This window comes from Xenopus laevis, chromosome 1L (genome assembly GCF_017654675.1).
Source record: "Xenopus laevis strain J_2021 chromosome 1L, Xenopus_laevis_v10.1, whole genome shotgun sequence".
NCBI lineage: Eukaryota > Metazoa > Chordata > Amphibia > Anura > Pipidae > Xenopus > Xenopus laevis.
The window spans coordinates 91,607,118-91,628,267 of record NC_054371.1 but is presented as its reverse complement, the minus strand read 5'-3'; the positions used below and the strand labels follow the sequence as shown (position 1 = coordinate 91,628,267).

Here is a 21,150-nt window from a genome sequence, read left to right as displayed (position 1 = left end):
AACTGCTACCATTCCCTTTTCTATCCCCATAATTTATGGAAGCCTCAAAAAATTACGCTAAGGGGCAGATTTATCAAAGGTCAAGTTGAATTTTAGAATTTAAAAAATTCGAATTTCAAGCAATTTTTTGTGTACTTCGATTAGGAAATATTCCAAATTCGATTTGAATTTGAAAAAAATTCAAAAATTCTAATATCGAAATTTATCATGTACTGCCTCTTTAAAAATTTGACTTCGACCATTTACCATCTAAAAAATAAGGGGCAGATTTATCAAGGGTCGAATTTTGAATTTGAAAATCGTTGAAATCCGAATTCAAAAAGACAAACTAAATCGAAGGGTTTTTTTGGCCAAATAGGTAATTTTTTGACCAAATAGGTCTGTTTTCGATCAAATTCAAAAAATATGAATTGAATTAATATCGCATTTGAATCGTACGATTCATAGTTTTTCCCTCAAAAAAATTTGGATTTTTCAAAGTCCACCAATTGACTCCAAATAGGTTCTAGGAGGTCCCCCATAGGCTAAAACAGCAATTCGGCAGGTTTTAAATTTTTTTCAAATTCAAATCAAATTTGGACTATTCCCTAGTCGTAGTACACAAAAATTAGCTCGAAATTTGAATTTTTTAAATTTGAATTTTCACTTCTACCTTTGATAAATCTGCCCCTAATTGTTCACAGGCATCAGAGTCTTTATAACTTTAACATGATCAAAAAAAGGACGGCACTCCGGAAAAAAGCTTTTCACTTTGAAATTCGACCCTTGATAAATCTGCCCCCAAGTGTACCTCTTGCAGTGATAAGATGAGAAAGCTTGATTTAATTCAGCAACAGAAACATTTTAAATATTAAGACTTTTGTGATAGAATTGTGTCTATAATGTCTTTGTCATGTTCTGAAGACTTTTAAAGAATTATTTTTTTAAACATTTTTATGGTAACATAATAAAAAAGTCTTAAGTTTATCCACATGTAGTATCTCGTTTGTTTTCAAATAATTGACCAGTAAATACTACTTGTTCAATGGCTGGTATGGGTTACTAGTCAAGTAGCACCTTAAGACCATTACTCCCTTTATCTGCATAAATTATTTAGAGAATAACAAACCACATTTCTATTATTATTTTCATGTAATGGATCTAGTTGTGCAGACTGTTCTCTGACTAGGCAAGAAGAGAGATATATTAATTTTATAACTTATTTCACATTATAACTTACTTCACAAATGAAGTATGACATAAGAGCAAATGAGTGTTCAAAAATTGTTTTCTATCCTGCTATCTTTGAGCTAACCATGAGATACAAAATGATAATGATGGGGCAAAATATTGACTCACAGTTACCATGATTTTGGTTCACAATAAACCTGACTCATCCAACATTGGTCAATGCTATCAGGGACCCTTTGCTCATGTAGTATGGATCATACAGAATTGTACCTGATGTGAATTGCGCCCTCGCAGGTGTATGTGAACAGCCAGTGAGCTTCTATTGTGTGAGATTATTTATGAATAAATACTAACTATTCAGGAACTCTAAGGTGGGTGTTATACACAGGGCGTATTTGTGCAACCTAACTATTTTTTTCTAATCCCTTCAATTATGCACTATTTTTTAAATAATCAAGTGACTTGTTGCTATCTCTTTTCTTTAATTTACACTGTTTTTATGTTCTTTTGATGAACAGTTATCTCCTGTACATCATTGGTCTATGTTGTGATATATTTGAGTACAGTACAGAATTTTTTATATTTTTTAGCCTGATATAAAGCTTATAATTTCATGATAGTTTCCTTTTAAATTTCTTGTTTCTAACTTGTTTAATAGTGTTCTTTTATCTGTTTAGGATATAATTTTACAAATTAAATTGACCATTATGCCATTGACTATTTCAATTAATATGTCTCTCTTCGTAAGAAATTACTGACACGAGTAAAAACATCTTAAAATATTATTTATCATTGTAAGTCATCGTAAAACGGCTTCAGTCAACTAAAATTTTAACTATGAGACAAACCTAATGAAGTAGAGAGTAGTGTTAGAGATCTAACAGTCATATGCTTTATCTGTAATTTGTAACCTGCCTCCTGACTCTATTCTTAAAATTTATAATCAAATGAACTGCAATGTTTGGGCTAAACTGCTCCCTCTTTATCAAACTGTTTAATTTTATTAAACTGTTCATTGCCACTATATGTTTCTTGTCATTGCCATCGGTGCTAATATCCATTGTGCTTCCAGAGTTTTAAAACATAATCTTTGTTGCATTTTATTGGATGACCACTTCCTCTTTTATTAGTGTTTATGATAAAAACTAAAAGACAGAAATAATATATCCACAGTGATGACATACACATGAAATATTAACATCTTTCAGTGAAACAAGGCATTGAACCTTAATTTTGTATTTTTCACAACAGACATTCCCTACTAAAACAAACATTAAAAATCTAAACTAAGATTTATGGAGATGTCTGTTAAGGTTTAAGTCATAATGAGACCAAAATAAAGAAAAAGAAAGAAAGGTTCAGATCAAGTCTATTACTTCTGTATACAAAATAAAGACCATTATGTCATTATCTTTTCTCCTGAACATAAAAAGAAATAAGGCAAAAAGTGTTAAAAATAATTTCTTCCCTGATGTATGGTATGTTGCTGGTAATTCAAAAAACTGTGTAGATATTATTTTCATTTTTACACTAACTTATCCAGTGTTGCAACATGGACACCGAAAGCTCACCAACAAATGTCTTTTTTTCTTCTCTAGCCTAATTCAGCTTGTATTTTATTTGAATAAAACAAATAATGAAACATTAAACAAATATCTAGTATAAGCTTATAAGTAATGACGTTAAGTACCTCTCTACATGTGTCTATTTAAGTACTTCTCTACAAGTATCTATTTTAATAGTAGGCATATTTGAAAAAAATTATATTCATCTCACAAAATTGTATAGGCAGCCTATACCCACAATGCAATTTTCAACCATCTACAATTAAACCTTGTCCTTCTTAGGTGGGAAAAATAAAAAATAAGATTTACATAAGATTGCTCCATTTCAACTGATTCAATTGAGCACATCAGGTCTCAAATAAAAAATATTGTGCATGTAAAAAAATAAATAGCTATTACACAGATGTTGCTTTGAAAAACAGTTCAGAGCGTTTGTGTTTTGCACAAAATCTGCATAAAATCCAGTCATCATGCTTCAGCTAAAGAGGCTTCATGATTTGACACTCTTGCTACTTTCTGAACACAAAGTTTTTCATTTTCACAATTTGACAAATTAACCTAACAACTAATCTACTAGCAAAATATTACAGCAGTATTCATGAAGCACAAAACAGGCCTTTCATTTCTATATATATGTGTGTGTATATATATATATATATATATATATATATATATATATATATATATATATATATATATATATATATATATATATATATATTATATATATATATACTACTCTATGTATAATCTACTGTACAGTTGTATTTTTTTAATAATATACATATATGCTTGCATGTATACACCTGATGTACATGTGTTTTTGTTATTATCTACACCCATCTTTTTGAGATGAAAGATAACAGATAATCAGATAATCAAACAAACATAAAAGAAAACATAGAGCACATACATACAACTGCAAACACATCCGCATACACCCACTGTAAAAATGGTCAATAGGTTTAACATGATAAAACAAGAAAATCAAGATGCTGGTTTGTCAGCCATTACATTTACATTGTATGGAAAGAGATTTATGAAATAATCCTTATCCCCTTGCACTAAGCATTATCAAAAGACCAAAGCAGAGCAATTATTAGTTTGATATATTTTAGCTTAGCTGCATGACATAACTTTTTTTTTTTTAAGAAAAGCAAGCTTGAAGGGAAATTTGAGCTTTTTACTTTTTTCTTTCTTATTTTTTTTTTTGCCATTATTTAGACATATTGGTTCTTATTTCAGTGACATCATCTTCTGAAGAAGGTAGGGTTTCGCAGGCAGGCGGCTAGTCACCTGCAACAACCGAGGGGTCCTGCAGAAGCTTCCAGACTGCTGTCCGTGTCGGATGCTAGTGTTTGGTCAGTGGACATGGAGGAGATATCATTGACTGATGAGGACGGAGGGAGACTCTCACTGCTATTCACTGCTGCACCTGTGCTAAGAAAATGAACGGCAAAGCAATTGAACCTTAGTAATTTAAAGACTTAAACATGAAATGCAAAATAAATTGTGCTTTATGTATATAATGCAATATCCTTTGCATTATATACACTATACATAATTTGTATAAAACGATATTGATATTGAATTCTTTGTAATACAGTTGACCCCCCTTAGTTATAACTGTATATTTTGTTTACTTTACACTTCCAATAACATCATAATATTCAGCAAAATGTTTTTGAGGCACATTACAGGACTATGATGTGTTGCATTATACATATGATATGATAAATGTGTCATTGTGTTCAAAACTTTCCTGACTGAGGGGAAAATTGGACTGAACTTCTTGGAATCCTTCTTGGAAAAATCTGCCAGTCTTTAACTCTGAAACATGTCTTAGTAATAATAAAACTCATTATCTTAATATTGTTAAAGCACAAGACAAGAAATGTCAAGTGCAATAGCTTGAACTGTTAGAAAAAAATCTCTTGCTTGGTTTCCTTAAAAACATAGAATTTTGCCCTTTGACTTGACAGCTTTCCATTGGTAGGCTTTCCAGAAAAATTATAGATCTTGGCAAGCAGAGCCACAATGGTTTATTGGCTAACTTTGGACAATACCTAGCTGCTCTGCAAGGAAATGATCGTACTTTCGAATAGCAGGGAAGCACTGTGCAGGTTTTTTTTTGTTTTTTCTGTCTTAGCTTTTTTCTGTCTTAGCCAATTTCTATGTGAATAAAACCCAAATACCCCTCCCCCCACCATCCTTCTCAGACGTGCAGAACTCAGGCTGCTCTGTATGTTTCCCTGTAGTGCAGCTGGCAAACGTGTAGAGATTTGTATCTACTGCAGTCAGAGCAAGTCAGTACAGATTTTTTAATTGAAGTATACTGGGGATAGATTTCGTTTTCAGTAAAGTAAAAATGGGATTTTATTTTTTCCTTTACAACCCCTTTAAATTTGCAACTAGAAGAAAAACAAATTTAGTAGATTGTAATGTGAACTGTACATAAAATCAACCAATATCAAATATATTGTAGCATTTACAAACCAAACTGAACTTTGGTCAATGCAGTAACCTTTCCATGTTTTCTTCTCATAATACACATCCACTAATACGTTTTACATAATACTTGAAAACTAAACACTTGTGACATATTGGCTTAAATAAATAGTTAAACTGTGTGTATACTACCACATAGTATGGGGCCTATTTATTATGCTGTGTAAAATTGGCATACATATCAAGCTTTTCATAGATTTTTGGCGACCGGATACCTCTTCAAACAAGTCTGGCATAACTGTAAGCAGCTACCTGAAAATACTATGGGAAAATATGTCAATCATACACTGTGGCTTTTTACATGGCTTTTCCAAGAGAGACTTCTGTAAGAACAGACTTGCCGTTTGAATTTTCACCTTTCAACTTTCTAATGGATTACACAATGTGAAGTGGCAATGTTGTCAAATCCAGCATTTAAACGGCGAATAAATGTTGAAAAAACATCACAATTTATGTTACACAGCATAATAAATAGGCCTCTAGATGTGCATTTATTATTATGCACAAAAGGGGCAAATTTTGCAAACACAGATGACCTTTTTCCTAGGAAAGATATTCAAGATAGTGAGATTTTATTTAGTTAAAATTGAGCAATCTATACACAGGCAAATCCACTCTTTTGGTGAGTTAGTAAAACTTGCAGATCTTGGCCTGATTTAGCCACCCACGTGCTGGGCCTATTTGAGATGATGTTTGGATCAAGCACAGGGCCTATGGAGATCCATTGGAAGAGGACCTCATCAACGAGCCAATGCAATCATAGTCTGATGGGATTTTTAAATGTTCTCAATTTATATCTGGACAATTTTTAGCTAGATATAGATCTAGAATACCCATCAGCAGGCCCTATACACAGGCTAATAACTGTTGACTCGGTCTGGGGAAAGTGAGTCAGCAGCTTTTATTGGCCCATGTGTGGTGAGCTTTATATTGTTGTGTAAGTTGCATACTGTTCCTAATAGAATGAAAAAGATATGAATCCTAAAGTAATAGCAGACTTGTTTGCTTCATATTACTCAAAATTATATAAATGAAAAGACAGTAAAGAAATAACCCAACCAATACAAGAGAACATTGATGCATTTTTAGCCAAACTTAGGGGCAGATGTATGAAGGGTCGAATATCGAGGGTTAATTAACCCTCGATATTCGACTAGGAACTAAAACCCTTCGACTTCGAATATCGAAGTCGAAGGATTTAGCGCAAATCCTACGATCGAACGATCGAAGGATTATTCCTTCGATCGAACGATTAAATCCTTCGAATCGAACGATTCGAAGGATTTTAATCCAACGATCGAAGGAATATCCTTCGATCAAAAAAACTTAGCCAAGCCTATGGGGACCTTCCCAATAGGCTAAAATTGACTTCGGTAGCTTTTAGCTGCCGAAGTAGGGGGTCGAAGTTTTTTTTAAAGAGGCAGTACTTCGACTATCGAATGGTCGAATAGTCGAACGATTTTTAGTTCGAATCCTTCGATTCGTAGTCGTAGTCGTAGTCGAAGGTCGAAGTAACCCATTCGATGGTCGAAGTAGCCCAAAAAACACTTCGAAATTCGAAGTTTTTTTAATTCGAATCCTTCACTCGAGCTTCATGAATCGGCCCCCTGATCTTCCCAAGATAACACATGATCAATTCGAAAACCTTAACAATCCCATTCAACAAATAGAGGTTAGTGTCAGCAATTAGAAGTCTAAAACCCCATAAATCACAAGGACCAGATGGATTGGTAAATGAATATTACAAAACCTTTGCTAAAACTCTAGCACCATTCTTAACTAGAGCATTTAACCAGGCTGCTATACAAACAAGCTTTCCGGCAGAATTCTTACAAGCAATTATAGTTATAGTTGCAATACCCAATATATTATACAGTAGTTGCAATACCCAAACCTGGAAAGGATCCTGATAGACCAGGTAATTTCAGACTTATTTCATTGTTAAATTCTGATGCAAAACGTTTTGCTAAAATATTAGCATTTAGATTAGTTAATATTATCCCCCAATTAGTTCAGAATGACCAAGTTGGTTTAACTAAAGGGAGACAAGCGCCAGATGCTAGAAGACATATTAAAAACGTAATTGAATTAGTTGAAACCTGGTCGGTGCCTTCAATCCTCTTGTCCTTAGATGCTGAAAAGGCATTTAACTGGATACACTGGGGATACCTGTATAAGTTATTACAAAAATTCCAAGGATTCCAAGGTTATATTTTGAATGCTATCATGGCGCTTTACTCTAATCCATAGGCAAGGGTATTAATCTCAGGATTTTTATCAAAGGAATTTAAAATAAAAAATGGAACACGGCAAGGATGCCCCCTTTCACCATTATTTTTTGCCTTAGTTATGGCTGCAATAAAAGAGGATGACAATATCTTAGGAATTCAAGTACTGTAGGCACATGTCCCCATAAAATCAGTCTCTTTGCGGACAATGTATTACTTATTATTGCAAACCCTGAAAAGACCTTACAGGCTATCCAAATTAATATAGAATTAATATATATTCTCAAATATCATATGACAAAGTAAATTAAGGAAAATTTGTGATACTGAATATGGGACTTAAAGAGAAATTGGTGAAAAATCTTCAAAATTTATTTCCATATAAATGGTGCAAAAATGAAATTACTTATTTAGGAATACAATTTACTTATTCAGTTGGACATATGGTGGAGATAAACTATAATAAACTTCTCAACAGTCTGAAAGTTGAAGCTAAATTTTACAATCAAACTGAATTTTCGGGAATAACAAGAATAAATATAGCTAAATTTATGTTGTTAACGAAAATATTATATCTAATGAGAACAATTCCTTTAAAGATCCCAAGAGAAACCTACAAGACATTTTTCAGAACCTAATATGGAAAGGCAAAGACCTAGAAAAAAGAAAGAAGATATGTACAGACCTATCCTTTAGGGTGGTATGAATGTGCCTAATATGGAAGTAAGGATTGTTGGAAAAATGATACCCAAAAACTAGATTAGATATAGAAAATGCTATATTAAAAAGTTTTACGGTTAATAATGTTTTAAGGGCTTTAGCTATAAATTAATGAATAAAGCATTTATTAAGGACAAAGTGTATCCTCTATTTAATCCTCTATTTAAATGTGAAACTGATTTAAGTAAGGATTATTCACTCGAAAAATGGGAAGCAGCATTGAAGTGGCCTAGTAGAGCAATGAAATGTATTAATTATGTGGAAATCAGTAGAAAACTTATTTTAAGATGGTATTTAACTCCACTTCAATTAAAAATTTTGTCTTATATTTCCAATAACTGTTGGAGAGGATGTGGGCAGAATGCTGATACTTTTCATATGTGGTGGTCCTGCCCACAATTAGAAAAATTCTGGAAAGAAATGTCCATTCTTATTCAGTCAATGTTTCCACAAATGAATATACTTACTTCAGACTTAGCACTTTTAAACCTGAATATGTAATTGCTGCCTTATGGAAGCACTGTAATAATCTCACATATTCTAACAGCTGCTAGATATACTATAGCTAGAAATAGATACAATATGCACAGTAAAATATGTTGTTGTATTTGCCAATACAAGTATGGGATCTATTATTCAGAAAGCTCTGTATTATGGAAAGGCTGTCTGCCATAGAGACATTGTACATAATCCAAACTAAAATATAATTAATCCTTATTGAAAGCAAAACCAGCCTGTTGGGTTTATTTAATGTTTACATGATTTTACTGTATACTAAGGTATAAGGATCCAAATTATGGAAAGATCCATTATCCCAGGTCTCAAGCAGTCTGGATAACAGGTCCCTACCTGTATATCGTGTAATAATAATCTGTTAACTATAACCTTACTAAAGTTCTTAATGGTGTCATCAGCAGTGGCAGAACTACCAGGGGAGCAGGGGGTGTGAGCGGGCCAGAGCCCGCACCCCTCAGGGCCCCCCGGCAGCCCGTGCGCCACTGAAAATGTGGGCGGTACGGAGGGGGGAGCCGACTGCGCGTCACGCACCAGGGCCCGCCCCCCTCTAGTTACGCTACTGGTCATCAGTTATAATCAGTGACATAACTTGCTAAACATAGTTCAAAGAAATGAGACTGATAAAAACAAGGCACAACATGTTTAAAGGAAAACTATACCACCCAAACAATGTAGGTCTCTATAAAAAGATATTGCATCTGTATTGCATATGTAAAACCCTGCTTCATGTTAATAAACCAAATGTGACCTAAGAATTAAAGTTTGTTCATAATAATATGGCTTTCTAGTAGGATGTGCCATTGGGTAATCATAAATAGAAAATTGTCATTTTAAATATAATATGGGCCATCTTCTGGGATGGTACGATTCACTGTGCACACAAACAAAACAAACAAACTTTAATTCTTAGGTCACATGAACCATATCACAGACAGAGTTCTGTCTTTTGATTCAACACTTCTTCCTGTTACAGTTTGGGGCAGATTTATCAAGGGTCGAAGTGAATTCGAGGGAATTTTCGAAGTTAAAAAATTTGAAATTCAAAGTAATTTTATAGGATACTACGACTTCAAATTTACTTCAACTTCTATTCGAAGTAAAATCGTTTGAATATTCGACCATTCGATAAAAGAAGTACTGGCTCTTTAAAAAAACTTTGACTTCAATACTTTGCCAAATTAAACCTGCCGGAGTGCTATGTTAGCCTATGGGGACCTTCTACAACCATTTTCTAAGCCTTCACACATCGAAGTAAAATCGTTCGACCGTACGCTAAAATAGTTTGAATCGTTCGATTTTACTTCGATCGTTCGATGGTCAAATTCGGTGAAAAATACTTCGACTTCGATATTCGAAGTCAAAGTATTTCAATTTGATGGTCGAATTTCGAAGTTTTTCTTACTTCGAAATTCGACCCTTGATAAATCTGCCCCTTAGTGTTGCAGTATTTCTGGTCAGGTGATCTCTGAGGCAGCACACAGACCGTCACAAAATGATGGTTTAAGGCAAGAGATGTAAAAGGACAATATTTACTTAAATATATATATTCCAGTTTGCTAAGATATTTCAATATGTGACTTAATATGATATAAACTGTTGTTTAAGTATTCATTTTGGTGGTATAGTTTTCCTTTAAAATATAATGTCAAATGGGCTTACATTATTCCCTTTATTTTTCCACTAGGTGTGCATTTTTAGCTATAATAAGGTACTATAGCTTATATAGTATATAGTTTCAAGATAACTAATGATGTAGAGTGTGATATTTTGAGACAATTTGCAGTTGTTTTTTTTATTTGTTATATATATATATATATATATATATATATATATATATATATATATATATATATATATATATATATATATATATATATATATATATCTTTTTATTCAGCAGCTCTCCAGTTTGCAATTTCACCAATCTGGTTACTAGGGCCCAAAATAATCCAGCAACCATGCATTGATTTGAATAAGATTGAATAGGAGAGGGCCTGAATAGAAAGATGAATAAAAAATAACTATAAAAAGCTATAACTATAAATATTTAACCTTACAGAGCATTCCTATCCTATCCATCCGTATTTGAAAATTGGAAAGAGTCAGAAAAAAGAAAAGCAAATAATTCAAAAACTATAAAAAAGCAAAACATTAAGACCACTTGAAAAGTTGCTTAGATTTAGCCATTCTATAACATATTAAAAGTTAACTTACAGGTGAACAGCCCTTTTAAAAGTTCAGACAGGTGTTAGTAAGAAAATGGGTAGAAAATGCCTGTTTCTGACTTTGTCAAGTTTTACATATACCTTAACACACAATAATGAATGCTTTTAGAATAATCAATTCAAAGTCACAGTCTCAATCAATAAATGTGTTATTTTTTTAAATGCACTCTAATAATGTATTTGCAAATTACTTCTGAAATGAAAGCACTGACTTTTTTCATACCAGAGACATGAGATCTATAAAATGCACAAATTGCTAGGAGAAAGGGAATTCATAAATCTAAAAACGGAGCATTGAATAACTATAATGTTTTAATAATAAATATTAGGATCAGTGGGGAATTGACTATTCGTGGAAAATGGGGCACTCATTTCAACATAGTCTCAATGGGCTCTTTAAAAATTCATTATAAAGTCAAGAGAGCATGTTATAATTGCTAATTAAAGAATTAGTATGCATGTACATGTTAAAACAAAGTACAGTAGGGGCAGATTTATCAAGGGTCGAATTTCAAGGGTTAAAAAAACTTTAAATTCAACCCTCGAAGTGAAATCCTTTGAATTTGAAGAATTGAAGCGGAAATCGTTCGATCAAACAATAAAATCCTTTGAATCAAACGATTAGAACGATTTTAAGCGATCGATCGAATGATTTTTATTCGATCAAAAAAAAAATTTGAAAAGTGCTCTGGAAGGTCCCCATAGGCTAACATTGTACTTCGCTAGCTTTAATGTGGTGAAGTATGAAATCAAAGTTTTTTTTAAAGAGACAGTACTTCGATTATCAAATAGTCGAACAATTTTTACTTCGAATCATTCGATTCGATCAAATTTGATCGAATTTGACCAATTCGATGGTCGAAGTACCCAAAAAGAATACTTCGAAATTCGAATATTTTTGCATTTGAACTATTCACTCGAGCTTAGTAAATCTGCACTCAAGAGGCAGATTTATCAAGGGTCAAATTTTGAATAAAAAAGATTTTATATAAAAAAATGTATTAAAAAAATCATATTTTTTTTCCGGGTGAATAGGCCGTTTTCATTTGAATTCGAATTGTACAAATCGAATTGTACAACTTGTTATTACTCATCTTTCCCCATCCCTATTCATCAAGTCTCTAATTCAAATCAATGCATGGTTGCTAGGGTAATTTGTACCCTAGCCGCCAGATTGCTGAAATTGCTAACTGGAGAGCTGCTGAATAAAAAGCAAAATAGCTAAAAAATCCCAAATAAAAAATAAAAACCAACTGCAAATTGTCTTAGAATTTCCCTCTCTACGTCATACTAAAAGTTAATTTAAAGGCTAACAACCCCTTAAGTTTTTTTCATTCCTTAAATAATACAAAATATATTTAAAATAGAAATACAGGAACTCTGCTCCTAGTTTTGTAAAGCAGGTGTGAAAGGTTTTTATATTAGTGTGCATATTTGTATGATTAGAAACCAATATAGCTTTAATGGTTTAGTAATAAAAAGCATATATATCTGCTACCACATTCTGTCAAACTAATGATTTTTAATTCTGTACCTGCTATTAGTAATAAAAACATTGGGACTGCCACATGACCCTGTACACAATATTACAAGATAAAAATTACTTCATTGTTATATGTAGAGAATGCCCCTTCAACCTGTTATTAAATACATAAGGGATAATTTATTGACTATTGTTAACTCTTGTTAGCATCTAATATGACTGCACAGATTATTTCTCTCAGTATAAAATTAGCATTGGGGAGTTAGGAGAGCCAGACAGTGCTGCTGAACCTGTGTGCAGAGGAGGAGCTAGAGATAGATTTGTAACACAAGCACTTTAATGAGGATTCACTTCTAATGTTTTCATAATTAAATATATTGTTAGGATTTGTCTGTGGCAAGAATTGCTACATATTACTGGAATCATGAAGGGAGGGAAATAAAAGTGAAAGAAGGTACAGTATAGAAAAGGAAATAGATAGGAGACTGGAAAGGGGTATAAGGAGCAAGTGCAAAATAATGTTATAGAAGGTCATTTGTAGAGAATAAACAGAAGAATAAAAATAAAGAGGAGGCTCTGTAGAGTAACGTGGAGTTATTGTGCAATCCACTGCACTATACATTTTAAGGGGAACATTTTTTACCAAGCATACATTGCTACTGCCTAAAACAATGCCTGAACAATGTCAGTAGTAGTTGTACATGTAAAGAAATTGAGATACAGTAGTTATCTCTCAGGATTCAACAGCCATTCAATCTTGCTGCTGCTAAGAACTTCTACCTCATTAGTAAGACACAACAATGCATTGATTCTGGTCAGTCTAGTAATTTTGCTGAATGCTCTGAAAAATGATTTATATTTGAGGAATACTTTAGACAATAATGTAACGTTTACATGATAGCAGTCAACATACGGCTATTAACAAAGAATACCTGAAGGAGAGGGCTGTCCTTTTACTACACCATTTTTAGTCTTTTCTTCAAAGTTCATCACTTCCTTATAGATTAGTTCTATGAAAGAGGAAAAGATTACTTTAAACATGGACAGGACCACATTAAATGACATACAGTATCATAGGTTCCATCAATTTGCCTGACATTCAATGGTCTGTGGTGAGTGTGAGCAAATTGGCACTCGAGTTAGAGATCTACAAAGAGTGGTGGTAAATGGAACATTTTCTAATTGGACCAGTGTTGTTAGTGGAGTACCGCAGGGCTCTGTACTAGGTCCCTTGCTTTTCAACTTGTTTATTAATGACCTGGAGATAGGCATTGAAAGTACTGTTTCTATTTTTGCAGATGATACTAAATTGTGCAGAACAATAGGTTCCATGCAGGATGTTGCCACTTTGCAGAGTGATTTGTCTAAGTTGGGAAACTGGGCAACAAACTGGAAAATGAAGTTCAATGTTGATAAATGCAAGGTTATGCACTTTGGCAAAAATAATATAAATGCAAGTTATACACTAAATGGCAGTGTGTTGGGAGTTTCCTTAAATGAGGAGGATCTTGGGTTTTTTGTAGATACCAAGCTCTCTAATTCGGGGCGAGGGGACATGATTATACTTTACAAGTACATTAAAGAACATTATAGACAAATAGCAGGGGACCTTTTTACCCATAAAGAGGATCACTGTACCAGAGGCCAACGGAGGTGGTTCTGAAGCAGCAAATTGCAATACTGTGGTTGGCTGACAATATTGAGCAAGACCTATCCAGGTGAAATAGTATTGGGGAGGAGAACAGCAGCAGGATGATAAAACAAGCCAACTGGGTAATAATATGAAAGCCTAATATTGGAAAAAGGAATCAATAGGCCAGGGGCTTAACAAGTGCATGTGGTGCCCCCCCCCACCAGAAAAACTTTCGGAGGGCCCAGCTTCTGCCCACAACCCACCACGTTCGAACGCTATAGTGGAAGCAAAACCTGCTGTCCAGGCCCCAATTTCCCTGGGACCCCTAACAACCAAAAAGGTCTGCTTCCTCTATAGTTACACCACTGCAAGAGGCTGATTTGGGGTTTGCATATCCCAAATGATTTGTCAGAATGTGTGAGAATGATGGGAGCCATCAGTTCTAAATGGAGCAAATCTTCCTGACAGCCAGGAGACCAGCCTCTCTAGTAGTGGTGATGAAAACAGCAGGAGCAGTCCTAAAAAGATTGCATTCACTAGAGAAATTGTAGGGTGATCTGTTTTACAGATCATTTAAACTAAACAATTTTCCCTGGTGCCAGGGTAAGGCACGTTATTTTTTTAGGTAGACAGGTTATTGGGTGGGGCTGGGCATGATTTAGCTGCCTTAGTACTTATTAGTACTAATGACAGAATTAATAGTATACTTCACAGATATGGGGTTAAGGAAAGATTTTTTGAGATTTTTAAACTTTAGAAAAATAGAGGGAGCTTAGGGATCTAAATACGTGACTAGAATCCTGAGGGCAGATTTATCAAAGTGTGAAATTAGAGCATATCACAGAAAAACTTGTAAGGAGAAATATAATTTGCTATCTAATAGTGATATATGAATTAATCCAAAACTTGCGGTTACCTGCAAGTTGACTCCTGGTTTGGTGGGTTCAGGTTGAAATTTCTCCAACCAAGGCGGGTTAGGGTTCAAACTGGGAAAGTATACACCAAGACTGCTCCAAAAAATTCCATGTCTTTTGACCAGAGGCAGGCATAGAAGTAGTGTACAGAACCAGATGATGCGGGTACAAGTTATGTGAAGTTCCTACAATGTCAACATTTTGCTGGTCGGGTGTGGGTTATATAATTGGTGCCAGTTTTTTCTGACTTATACATCACTATTATGTAAATATGGTTATTTCTAATTGGTCACCAGGTGGCAATGTTGATTAAGGGGAATAACACCAGGGGAAGTTAAATAAGGGAGAGATCAGGAGATAATTTCTCTTTGGTTGATATGAAGATAAGAGGTATGACACTGGAGAGCCCAAGACCTCCCACTTCAGAGACACACTAGGGAGAATCATTACTTAGGTTAGTTAGTTAGTTAGTTAGTTAGTTAGTTAATTAATTAGGATAGTTTGGTGGAGCTTGTGGTAGCCAGTGACAGTGTAGGTTGTGTAACCAAGAAGCTGAGTTCCAATAAGGAAAGAGAAAAGGATTAGTGTCCTGGCAGTATCTCCCCCAGATTGGGGACACAGATGAGAGGGGACTAGGGTAGACAAGGCCTAGTACCTCAAGGCAACATAGAACCTGGTGCTGAAAGTCTGTTAAGGTGTACAGCATCCCTGATTCAGAGAGGGGCTTAGCCAGTGGGACCTTGTGAACTGGGACTCCTAATTCTGGTAAAGAGACATTGGGCAAGATTGTGTGTTGCAAGCATCAGCTGTGCTTGATCAATAAAGAGAAGTTCCTAAATTCATCTTAGAAAAGGGTGGAACCTGGCATTTATTGCTTGTAATTGGTTACTACAATACCCCTGGTGATGTGAGAGAAGGTTTGCTAAGAGCGCCGGATAAGAGAGCGACTGGTCACCACGTCACAAACTAGCCCACTTTCTATACATTCTTATGGGATTTTTAGAGGTGAAAAAGTTCACCATTTGAAAATATACTTCTAAAAATCCCAAAGAAATTAAAAGAAACAGGGTTAGTTTTTCTGTGTTGAGCTCCAATTTCACACTGCCCCTTAGTGTAGAAAAGAAAGATTTCAGTTCCTAGAGCACTAGGCTGATTTTACCTTCCTTGGGGGGTACAATCTTTTTATCTGTGATGGATTGTATCTTAAAGGAAGGGGGCCAATGTGCTACAGGCCAGCAAGTGGAGGGGTGAGTTATGAGGAAGCTATTGTACATTGGATTGTAGAATTAGAATGGGGTCTTGGGGAAGGAATGAGGGGGGCACATAGTATACCTGATAAGGAGAACCCACTGTTACAAAGAGATTTGTGTAACAGTAACTATAGATTTAACTCTTTAAAGGAGAACTAAACCCTAAAGATGAATATGGCTAAAATGCCATATTTTATAAAATGACCTTATTGCATCAGCCTAAAATTTGAGCTTCTCAATAGCAGAAATGATCCAGGATTTCAAACCCGTCTCTGGGGATCACCATTTTGGAAAGTGTCTGCAACACTCACATGCTCAGTGGGCTCTGTGCTGCTGTTGAGAAGCTAAGCTTAGGGTTTTTTGCTAATTATCAAGCTGAAAATTAGGTTTGCCTGTAATATAAGCTGATGCTACAAGGCTAATTATTAAATTCTGATACTAATTTCACTGGTTTCTGTGCTGCCATGTAGTAATTATCTGTATTAATAACTAATCAGCCTTATATAACGACATATGTATTCTATGTGTACTGTATATTTTGAGTCATCCCTTAGCTCAGTAACTGACAGCAGCAAAGAGCATGTGCAGTCAATCAGCAGAAAAGTAGATGGGGAGTTACTATGGAATATTTGGAGGCACAAATCTTCACTGCTAAAGAGCTATGGTTTCCTTAGGCTGGTACAGAAGCCCAAAACAAAATGTACAATATTTCTAGCCTACTTTTTTAGTTAGGCTTTAGTTTTCAATAAATAATGAAAATATTTGACTCTCTGTGTACAAATGCACAAAGCTTGTCAGGCAAAATGGAAGAGTTAGAATTAATTGCATATACAGAAAATTATAATAGGTATTACTGAAACCTGGTAGTATGAAACATGTAACTGGGCTGTGAATTCAGATGTTTCACCCTTTTTAGGAGAGACAGGAAATAAAAAAGTTTGTGTTTATGGAAAGCCATGCGAAATAAATTATCAAGGATAGCACTGTGGGTGTGTGGAAAACCTTTGGATAGAGATATTTAGATGAACGTAACGTTAAAGAAGATTATAATATATGTATGATACAAACTGCTCAGTGAGGAGAATCGGTGCTTAGTGATATGATTTGACGTAACTCTGAAACCTGTCTTTCAGTCTCTTACCCTTATATTCTCATAGAAAGAACCTGTCATATAAAACTTTTTTCAGTTCAGTTGGTTTCAGATGTTACCAAAAATAACGTATTTTTTAATTGCTTCCTATTTTCTATTTGTGTGTGACTGTTTTCATAATATTGAAGTTTAAAGGACCAGTAGCATAAAAATTTGATTGGAAATAGGGATGGGCGAATTTCACCCATTTTGTTTCGCCAAAAATTCGCCGCCGGCGAAATGTCACAGATGCCCATTAAAGTCTATGGGCGTCAAAAAAATTTTGTCGCGTGGAGAAATTCTTTTGATGCGCGTCACCATACAAGTCTATGGGCGTCAGTGAAACAAGGCGAAAAAATTCGCCCATCCATATTTGGAAATAACAAAAAAAACCACAAAGACACATTTAACTTTAAATTCGCAAATTCTTTATTTAGGAATAGCTTACCGATACTCCGCTTGCGTTCCTCTACAGAAAAGGCAGGGCGACGATCCATCGTGTGGTGCTCGATTTCTTCTCCCTGGCTATCTCCTATAGAAGGCAGGGAGGAGAAATCGAGCATCGCACGATGGATCATCGCCCTGTCGCCTTTTCTGAAGGTGGTTTTTTTTTGTTATGTAGAAACAAATTTTTGAAAAATAAATTTTTTTATGTTACTGGTCCTTTAAACTACATTTTTTACCTTTTGTTTTTCTAAAGCAGCTCGGGGGCGTCAACTCTGTAAACTGTTGTAAATTTATACATTTGTAACTAATGATTAGTTTCTATATTCTTATCTTTGGTATATATTTAGTATATAATACAAGAGAGTCAAAAATATCCTATAAATAGTATCCTATGAATGGTGCATAAGGATGCCATTGGTTATAATCAGTGCTTAGTGATATAATTTGAAAACCTGTGTTTTAGTCTCTTGCCTTTATATGCTAATAGAATTTCTCTGTGACTTATAATAGGAGCTATTTTTATGCCTCTGTTTGTGTCTAAGTTACCCACCAATTTAGAATGCAAGCTCTCAGGGCAGGGCCTTCCTTTTTCTAATCTGCTATAGTGGTTTATTAATATTGTCCATCTGTGTTTGGGCAAAAGAGTACTGAAAGTAAGTTTCTGAAGTGTTTTTTCCTCAAGGAGGGTTTTTGACAAAAAGAAAAAGCTTGCCAGGTTTTAGGTGGCAAAAAAGTATCCTATTAGGCTTTTATTTTTGTCACAAACCTGCTCATGTTAAAAAAAAAACACTTTTAGCTTGTAATCTAAAAAAAACACTAGTTTTGTCATCTGGCAGCAAGTCAGAGCAACAGTTTACTGAAACACAAATTTTTTCAGTACTCTTTTGCCCAAACATCGATAAGCAAATATTAATATCTGTAAATTATTATATATAATAATTATGTGTATTATTGTATTTATAATCTTCCATTTTAATGTAATTTACAACATACACAAGAAGTACTATATAAATAAACACGTGCATATGAACATACTGCTCTTTTTTGGCTTTTGTCTCATTTGAACATGAATAATATAGCATTGGGCCATATCTATACCTGCAAAAACTGTCAGAAATATATTATTCTGTATTGTTTTTACTATTGCCCATGGCTGTGTAGAAGTCAGTAATGGTTATTTACTTATGCCCCAAGAGCCTGAAGGGGACAACGAACCGACTGCTACTGGAACCTTTGGATTTCGTCTGACCAACAATGCCTAGTATTCCGGATCCGGGGAACTTGCACAAAGAAACACCAATGAGTGGATCAGAATAACAAGTTCCGTTTATTGAAGGTCAAACATAGGCTTATATAGGTTATAAGTAAAGACGTCCCAATATAGTGACGTATCAGCATAGTTATTAGCATAGTATATGTCTGTAATAGGTATAGCATTCAGGATGGAGAAGGGAGACAAATATGTGCATTCGCGTTAGCTAAGATATTTTGTCTGAGGCAAGTACATGATGATACTTATGCAAGGTTGTCTAAGAAGAGACAGTACAGGGTCGTACAGAAAAACAAGTACAGAGGCCTACAAGGGTCGGCACGTAGGCATGTTAACCCTTCAGAGCCATTCAGTGGTTTCTCATTCACTCAGCACTAGCGACAGGCAGCATTGTAATGAGAGAGGAAGATCTAAACACAGTGCCCCAAGTTTAAAATGCATAACAAATACTTTATGTAATATTTAAAGAGAAACTATAACACTGAACATTACAGGACTCTATAAATATAAATCACATAAGACCATATGTAAACACAGTTTTACTACCCTCTGGTGCATATGAGGCACTGTGATCACCCAGAAACCTAGTCACACACAAACTGTTTAATTAATCCCCACTCTTCTTACTGTAACAGGTAGAACCTGAATTATTTCCACTTTCCAGTCAGGTGATCAGTGAATGAAACATCTCAAACAGTGAGTAGAGCATCACAAAAAAATGGTTGAAAGCAAAAGATGTAAAAAGCCTTTAATATAAATACTTTAATTGGTCACTTATTAAGAAATAAATGATGTGGTTTAACATTACCTTTCCATTCTTCAATGGTATGTTCTCTTTCATCCAGTTGTTTGTCATAGATTTGAGGGGGAGGCTGTGAAATACAGAGAAACATGCATGAGACAAATGTACAACAAAAGTAATCGCTAAAGCACAATGTACAATAAATCAAGAGAAAAGTAATTTTAATGTTATTTAATTTTAACTACTTGAATCTGCAAATGTATTTATTGGTTATTTGTTGCTCATAACTTCCACTGCTGGCAAGGTATTCAAACTAGTTTTTTTTTACATACATTTTAGAAGATATAAAACTAAATTATTTTAAAAACAATGTGCATAAATGTACATAATAAAGTATACTTATATATTTTAATGTATGTGTGTTAACATGCTGCAATACAGTTTACAAAAAGTACTCAGGAGTAACAGAAAATAAAAGTCCCACATGAGGCATCTGATATAAAAGATGTCTTTAAAGTAGTGACATGATGGGGAAGATTTAAAAAAACCCTTGAATTCGACCCTTGAAGTTAAATCCTTCGAATTCGAATACTGAATTCTAAGGATCTACCGCAAATACTTTGATCGAATGATCGAATAAAAATCGTTCAAACGATTTTAAGCGATCGATCGAACGATTTTTATTCGATCAAAAAAAGCTTAGAAAAGTGCTGGGGAAGGTCCACATAGGCTAACATTACAGCTCTGTAGGTTTAAAGTGGCGAAGTACAGTACTTAGAGACAGTACTTTGACTATCACATGGTCAAATAGTCACGATTTTTACTTTGAATCGTTTGAATCATTCGATTCGGTCGAATTTGATCGAATTTGACCAATTTGATGGTCGAAGTACCCAAAAAAATACATTCGAATTCTTTACTCGAGCTTAGTAAATCTGCCCTGATGTGTTATATTCTCAAGATGACTTTGTTAGTTCCCCTCGGTGACCTATATGCAGAAAGTGCTGATTAGCACTTGAGCATGATGTAAGGCACAACTTACACCATGGATAGGACCAACCATGAAAAAAAGATAACAAGATAGAGGGGACAGCTTTGAAGGGGGGGCTTTTGCTGTTATTGGGCTATTGTATCTCTGAGCTACAACAGCAAAAAACTACATATACAGCACTTTATTTGTTGTGCATCCTTTGATGGACTTCTGTTGGCCTTATCTGTTTAAAGAACATTACTTTTCCCCATATTTGTGTTTTTACATAGTATAGCAAAGGTTCAATAAAAGGTTTGAGGCTATTATATATTATAGATATTAAAATATAAACGGCAGAGTACTTACACAGTTTCTTTTTT

General features: G+C 34.5%; 1 protein-coding gene across 6 annotated transcripts in view; it reads right to left on the bottom strand.

The window, feature by feature from the left end:
- Positions 1-3,470: 3,470 nt before the first annotated feature.
- mapk10.L (mitogen-activated protein kinase 10 L homeolog) overlaps positions 3,471-21,150 on the bottom strand; it is a 142,878-nt gene continuing 125,198 nt past the window's right edge. For 3 of the 6 annotated variants that reach the window (XM_018253331.2, XM_018253341.2, XM_041585104.1), the window contains 3 exons: positions 19,867-19,930; positions 13,348-13,425; positions 3,889-4,170 (listed from right to left, as the gene is read on the bottom strand). In XM_018253331.2, coding sequence (XP_018108820.1) covers positions 4,028-4,170; positions 13,348-13,425; positions 19,867-19,930 — 285 coding nt within the window. In that variant the 3' untranslated portion in view covers positions 3,889-4,027. Of the gene's footprint in view, positions 4,176-13,347; positions 13,426-19,866; positions 19,931-21,150 lie in introns of all 6 variants that reach the window. The other 3 variants (NM_001355482.1, NM_001355483.1, NM_001355484.1) reach the window with 2 other exon arrangements.